General features: G+C 56.2%; 2 protein-coding genes across 2 annotated transcripts in view; one reads left to right on the plus strand and one right to left on the minus strand.

Annotated features, from left to right (window-relative positions):
* MMP25 (matrix metallopeptidase 25) overlaps positions 1-3,393 on the minus strand; it is a 36,994-nt gene extending 33,601 nt beyond the window's left edge. The window contains exon 1 of the mRNA XM_011950256.1: positions 3,386-3,393. Coding sequence (XP_011805646.1) covers positions 3,386-3,393 — 8 coding nt within the window. The remainder of the gene's footprint in view (positions 1-3,385) is intronic.
* A 1,451-nt stretch (positions 3,394-4,844) lies between these two features.
* The window catches only part of CCDC64B (coiled-coil domain containing 64B), a gene marked incomplete at its 3' end in the record, with an annotated part of 8,801 nt that continues 6,524 nt past the window's right edge, over positions 4,845-7,121 (plus strand). Inside the window, exons 1-2 of the mRNA XM_011950217.1 lie at positions 4,845-4,871; positions 6,258-6,569. Coding sequence (XP_011805607.1) covers positions 6,288-6,569 — 282 coding nt within the window. The remainder of the gene's footprint in view (positions 4,872-6,257; positions 6,570-7,121) is intronic.

Consider the following 7,121-nt stretch of genomic DNA (forward strand, 5'->3'; position numbering starts at 1 on the left):
TTTTTTTTTTTTTTTTTCTGAGACAGAGTCTTGTTCTGTCGCCCAGGCTGGAATGCAGTGGCGCATTCTCAGCACACTGCAATGTTTGTCTCCCAGGTTCAAGCGATTCTCCTGACTCAGCCTCCGAGTAGCTGGGTTACAGGCGTCTGCCACCATGCCCAGCTAATTTTTTGTATTTTTAGTAGAGGGCGAGTTTCACCATCTTGGCCAGGCTGGTCTTGGACTCCTGACCCCATGATCCACCCGCCTCCTCAGCCTCCCAAAGTGCTGGGATTACAGGCGTGAGCTGCCATGCCTGCCCTCATTTTTTTTTTTTTTTTAATAAGTGGGAGAAAACACTTGGAAACATAAGCATACATAAAAAAAACAAACGAACAAAAAACCAAGTTGCAGAACAATGAATTCTGTGTGAAATATTTTATATAAAGGTTTTTACTGTTCCAAACAATACTACCTACTGTTCATGGACTTAGCATATGTCATAAAAGCCTGGAGGCACCTGGATCTGGACCCAAGTTATTTCTACCAGGCTGCTTCTGGGGAAGGGCAAGGAGCAGAGTAGGGTCCTACTGGCCTCTGGATGCCCAGCATAGACTCCCAAGGCATTGTGAGATCTGAGAAGGCTTCCCCATGGACGACCCCTCCTCAACTCCCAGCCAAGACTCAGAACCCCCCAGGGCTCTGGGGGTCGATGGCAAGGCGGGGAGGGCGTTCCAAACTAAGCACCTGGGAAGCTGGCTTGTTTGGGCTGGAGAGCAGGTGAGGCTGGGTGGTCATCCTTCCCTTTGTTTTTTTTTTTTTTTTGGAATGGAGTCTTGCTCTGTCACCCAGGCTGGAGTGCAGTGGTGCGTGATCTCAGTTCACTTCAACCTCTGCTGCCCGGGTTCAACTGATTCTCCTGCTTCAGCTTCCCGAGTAGCTGCGATTACAAGCGTGTGCCACCACGCCCAGCTAATTTTTATATTTTGTTTTGTTTTTTGATTTTGTTTTTGTTTTGAGATGGAGTCTCTTTCTGTCTCCCAGGCTGGAGTGCAATGGCACGGTCTTGGCTCACTGCAACCTCCGTCTCCCGGGTTCAAGCGATTCTCATGCCTCAGCCTCCTGAGTGGCTGGGACTACAGGCGCGCGCCACCATACACGGCTAATTGTTTGTATTTTTGGTAGAGGCGGGATTTCACCGTGTTAGCCAGGATGGTCTCCATCTCCTGACCTCGTGATCCACCTGCCTTGGCCTCCCAAAGTGCTGGAATTATAGGCGTGAGCCATTGCGCCCTTCCAAATTTTGTATTTTTAGTAGAGATGGGGTTTTAGCATCTTGGCCAGGCTGGTCTTGAGCTCCTGACCTCATGATCCACCCTCCTCGGCCTCCCAAAGTGCTGGGATTACAGGCATGAACCACCGTGCCCCACCAATCCCTCTCTTCTTAACCAGACATGTCCCAGCTTCCCTGGGCCTTCCCTGAGGTCACTCTGTCCCTCCTATTCATCTTTCTCCTAGGATCAGCAAGGAGCCTGGGGGTAAGGCAAGGGCTGAGAGCCCCTGTGTGGTGCTGGGTGGCCAAGACTCTTAGGCCCAACAGGGAGATGGAGGCCAGGACTCCTGGGTCCAGAGGAGATTGAGGACCAGATTCAAATATACAAAGCCATGCACACTGGCTCATGCCTCCAATTCCAGCACTTTGGGAGGCCAAGGCAGGAGGATTTCTTGAGGCCAGAAGTTGCGACCAGCCTAGGCAACATAGCAAGACCACATCTCTACACAAAATAAAAAGATTAGCAGGGCGTGGTGGCATCTGCCTGTACTCCCAGTCACTCAGGAGGCTGAGGCAGGAGGATCGCTTGAGCCCAAGAGTTCAAGGCTGCTGTGAGCTATGATCATGCCACTGTACTTCAACCTGGGTGACGGAGTGAGACCCTGTCTCCGAAAAAAACAAAAACAGCACAAATTTCCCAAGAGTGACTGAGGCTGAGAGCTAGGCAAGCTGGGATGCAGGCTGTGCTGTGTACCCACAGACAAATGACTTCGCCTTTCTGAGCTGGCCTTCTCACCTGTGAATGGCATGACCGCATGGGGTTGCTCTGAGGATGAAATACAGTGTGACATGCAGGTGACTCATCTCTGGTGGCCATGCGGAGATCATCAGCAAGGACTAAGTGTTGGCACTTCACCCTCATTTAATCCTCACACCTGGCCAGGCACGGTGGCTCACACCTGTAATCCCAGCACTCTGGGAGGCCGAGGTGGGCAGATCACCTGAGGTCAGCTGAAGACCATCCTGGTCAAAACAGTGAAACCCTGTCTCTACTAAAAATACAAAAATTAGTTGGGTGTGGTGGGGCATGCCTGTAATCCCAGCTACTTAGGTGCCTGAGGTGGGAGAATCGCTTGAACCTGGGAGGCAGAGGTTGCAGGGAGGCGAGATCTCACCACTGCACTCCAGCCAGGGGGACAGAGCGAGACTCTGTCTCAAAAAAAAATCCTCACATCCCTATAAGCTAGGAACTATCACCCTCATTTTACAGATGGGGAAACTGAGGGCTGCAGAGGTTAATCAGCTGAAGGACACAGGCCTACACATCACATCTGGTATGTGGCCAACTGGATCCTGGACTGAAGCCATGTGATGCCAGCACCCATGGCCCAAGCACCTTTGCTGTACTGTTTTATTGGTTCATTTCTGGTTTATAGGTCTACACTCCCTCCCATGGCCCAGGTGAACTATGAACCTTCTGGAAGTAGGACTGTGATCACTTCATCCTGGGATGAGCTCAGTCTGGCAGGAGACGCTCAAGATGTGCTAAGTGTGGGTGTGAGTGGGGCCCAGGGTGACTGGCATTTGGAGGGGACACTGAGCTTGTATTTCCAGAAGGTCACATAGCAGCACCCGGGGAGGCTGGGATGTCTTCAGCCCTCCAGAGGCTACCAGGCTGCTCCCACAGGTGCAGTGGGTGAAAATGGTAGCCTTGCTGGGTAATGTGGCTCTAAGACAAATCTTCGGCTCCCCTACTCTCTGCTGGCAGAAAACCTGTCCCAGCCCCAGGACCCAGGAGTCCCAGTTCCTAAGTCACCCCTCCAAGGAGTCCTTGCTCCCCTTTTCCCACAAGCCAGGAGTCCCAGTGCCCACCCTCCTATTTTTCTAGAACCCAGGTAAGTAGCCCCCAGTCCCCCAAGACTCAGGGGTCCTGACCCCCAGGCAGAGGTGCACGGACCCACCTGACACCAGCCAGCCACAGCTGATGTGCATGGCCCCTTCTACCTCCGAACTCAGTGAGGCCAGGTGAGTAGCTGAAGTCAGCCAAGGAGCGTGTATTGCATCATGGAAATTGGCAAATGCAACCAGCAAGGGCTTCCGTTTTAACCAGGGAGCCTGTTGTTAAATGCTTACCAGCACATCGCTGCTCCCAGCCTTCCATCTGTCCTGCTCTCCAGGCCAGGAGCCCCTGTCACTTGGCCCAGGGAGCCCTGGAGTCTGGAGATAAATCATCACAAGAGACAAGGCCATGGCTGGGGCATCACTGCTGCCCAAGCCAGCATGGGTCCCCAGTCCCAGACCTTCCCATCGCCACACCAAGGCCCCCGTCCCAGACAACAGCAGGGTCCTCAGCTCTGCATAACTCAGGAACTGAGAGCACCAGGTCTGGAGCCATGCGGACTCGGGCATGGCTCTGGGCAAGTCACTTTCACTGCCTGTGCTACAGTGTCCTTGTCTGTGGCATGGGAATCAGTAAAGAGCATGACCCTAAAGCCACACTTGTGCTGTTCACCTTCAAGTTCTGACCAGGGGACCCCAAACAAGGTGGAGGACCCCCCTGCCCCCGAGCCTCAGCTCTGTAAGATGGGGATGACAACAGCTCCTCCTCATCAGGTCATCATGAAAGTCAACAAGTTGAGCCGGGGCGGTGGCTCACCCTGTAATCCCAGCACTTTGGGAGGCCGAGGTGGGCCGATCACGAGGTCAGGAGTCTGAGACCAGCCTGGCCAACACGTTGAAACCCCGTTTCTACTAAAAATACAAAATTAGCTGGGTGTAGTGGTGCACACCTGTAGTCCTGGCTACTGGTCAGGCTTAGGCAGGAGAATCACTTGAACCCAGGAGAGGAGGCTGCTGTGAGCTGAGACGGCACCACTGTACTCCAGCCTGGGCAAGAAGAGTAAAATTCCATGTCAAAAAAAAAAAAAGTTCAACAAGTTATGCCTATAAAAGAGTTTACTTGGCCAGAAGCAGTGGCTCATGCCTGTAATCCCAGCACTTTGGGAGGCTGAAGTGGGAGGATTACTTGAATCCAGGAGTTTGAGACCAGCCTGGGCAACGTAGTGAAACCCCATCCCTACAAAAAGTACAAAAATTAGCCAGGCATGGTGGCATGTACCTATAGTCCCAGTTACTGGAGAGGCTGTGGTGGGAAGATCCCTTGACCCTGGGAGGACGAGGTTGCGGTGATGGTGCCACTGCACCCCAGCCTGGGTGACAGAGCAAGATCCCATCTCTAAAAACTAAAAAAGTTTATTTAGCCGAGTGCTTAAGACGTCAGATTCGATGTTGTTGTCATTGCTAATGAGTTCCTACCCCCACAGGGCAAGGCAGTCCTGACGGCAAAGAAGCGGCGGCTACCTCAATGTAGGATCTGCACACAGTATGTGCTCAGTTAACTGGCCGGGCCATTTGCAACCACAGCAGGATGGGCCAGTGCCCCCCACCCAGGTGGAAGCGACTCTCCCTCGACCCCGCCCGGCCATTCAGGCAGCCAGGGAGCGCCCCGGCTTCTCCCGCGGCCCCGCCCCTTCACCTGTGTCGGCCGCACACCTGGAGCCGCCTCCGGAAGAGGGGACGGGAGACCGCGGGGACCTCGGAGGGAGTCCGGCGGCTTCGGGTGAGAGCCTGGGGGACGCCGAGGGCCGGGCCCCTCAAGCTTGGGGAGGGACTGGTCCGGCCGCGTCTGCAGAGAAGGTTGGGGAACCAGGGCGGGGGCAGGGGAACCGAGATCGCCGGGGAACCGGGGACGCCGGCAGGAACTCAGCCGTCGGGGGTGAGCCCAGCCCCTTCTCCGGGCTTCTGACACCTGGGGCCAGGGATGGGGGGGCTGGAGGCCCCAACACCTGGGCAGCTAAGTGCGGAAGGGTAGGGGGAGAGGTTTCCAGGTCCGGGTCTCTCGGGTGGAGAGGGTGGGGGGAGAGGGGCCAGCGAGGGCCAAGTCAGGGAGATCCTCGGGAGCGGCCTAGGGGCGGCTAGGCTAGGACCACGGTGACACTCAGGTCCTGCGAGCAGGACTGCACATGGACATCGGGCGAGAGGAGGAGGGGGAGCACAGGTGTGTGCGGGTAGTGGGTGGAGACCCCCCTGAGGGCTGGGGCTGGTAAGCCCGGTGCGGTGCGTCGGGCCCTCTGACCTGAGCCCCTGAACCCCAGCCCCTAAGCAACCCTAGGGGAGCGCGGGGCTCCGGTCCCCAGGGGCGGGCGGGGAAGTAAACAGAAACTCCGAGCCGCGCTGCAGTCGGGCGGCCGGCACAACCTGTTACCTCGCCCTGATCTGGGCCCTACGCCAGGGCCCTGGGAAACTGGGGGGTTGAGGGTCAGGACTCCTGAGTCTGGAGGGGTGGGGACATGAATGCCTGAGTCCTGTGGAAAGTGGGGACTGGGTGGGAATCCTTGGTGGGGGACATTGGAGGTGGGGACTTCTGAGTCTGGAGGGTGGAGTCAAAGCACCTGCTCAGGAGGTAACAGGAGAATGAGTGCGAGAGACCTGGAGGTCAATAGCTGGGATCTGGGCTTCTGGTAGGGGAGGGAGCTGGATTCCTGGGGGTGAAGACACCTCAGTTCCCAAGTCTTAGGGTCCTGCATTCCTGGGAGGAGAAGGGGCTGGGCTCAACTCCAACTGCTGAGTCCCTGAGAACCTGGGTTCTGGGAACTGTCTCAGATGGCGAGGGGCTACGAGCCAAACTGCTGGGTTCTGGGAAGAGAGGGGACAGGGAGCGGAGGTGGCCTGTGGCCCTGGAGCACTGGAATGAACTTTCCTGGGGCCAGAGATTGTCTAGCAGAGGCCAAAGGCTGGGCAGGTCATTTCCTTCTGCTTGCTGCCTCAGTTTACCCCAGGGACATTAACGGAACTGGGTGGCTAAAACACAGGTCATTAACCCTTCGCGGCTCAGGAAGCCCTGGCTGCAGGACCTGGCAGGCTGGCAGCAGGTGGAGAATTCCTGGAGGGCCAGGTGTTGGGCGGAGTGAGCCCCTGTCAGACTGCAGAGTAGAGTGTCCCGCAGTCACCTGTCCCCGCAGATGCTGCAGGTGACATGAGTTCTCCAGGTGGGCCCAGCTTCCCGTCGGGGCTGCTCTCGGGGGGCGCCTCTCCCAGCGGCGACGAAGGCTTCTTCCCCTTTGTACTGGAACGGAGAGACTCATTCCTGGGAGGGGGCCCAGGGCCTGAGGAGCCCGAGGACCTAGCCTTGCAGCTGCAGCAGAAGGAGAAAGACCTGCTATTGGCGGCGGAGCTCGGCAAGATGCTTCTGGAGCGAAATGAGGAGCTGCGGCGGCAGCTGGAGACGCTGAGCGCCCAGCACTTGGAGCATGAGGAAGTGAGCTAGCACTGGGCCGGGTGGGTGGCCGGGTGGGCCTGGAGAGGACAAGGGAAGGGGGTCAGGCAAAGGAAGGAGAGAGGAGCTGGGGAGGACAGCAGGGCAGGGGGAGGACTTTGGAACAGATCAGAGCTGGGCCCAGTCCCCCTGGCAGTGTTGCCTAGTGGTAAATAACAGGAACTCTGGGTGCCAGGCACAGTGCCTCACACCTGTAATCCCAGCACTTTGGGAGGCCAAGGCAGGAAGATCACTAGCCCAGTGTTCAAGATCAGCCTGGGCAACATAGCGAGACTCTGTCTCTACAAAAAATAAGAAAATTAGTTAGATGTGTAGTGGCACCTGTAGTCTCAGCTACTCAGGAGGCCGAGGCAGGGGGATCACTTGATCCCAGGAATTTTAGAGTTTGAGGCTGCAGTAAGCTATGATCCACTGCACTACAGCTTGGACGACAGAGTAAGATCCTGAAAAAAAAAGAAGGAAGGAAAGAAGGAAGGAAGGAAAGAAGGAAGGAAGGAAGGAAGGAAGGAAGGAAGGAAGGAAGGAAGGAAGGAA

This window comes from Colobus angolensis, unplaced genomic scaffold, assembly GCF_000951035.1.
Source record: "Colobus angolensis palliatus isolate OR3802 unplaced genomic scaffold, Cang.pa_1.0 Scaffold303, whole genome shotgun sequence".
Classification (NCBI taxonomy): domain Eukaryota; kingdom Metazoa; phylum Chordata; class Mammalia; order Primates; family Cercopithecidae; genus Colobus; species Colobus angolensis.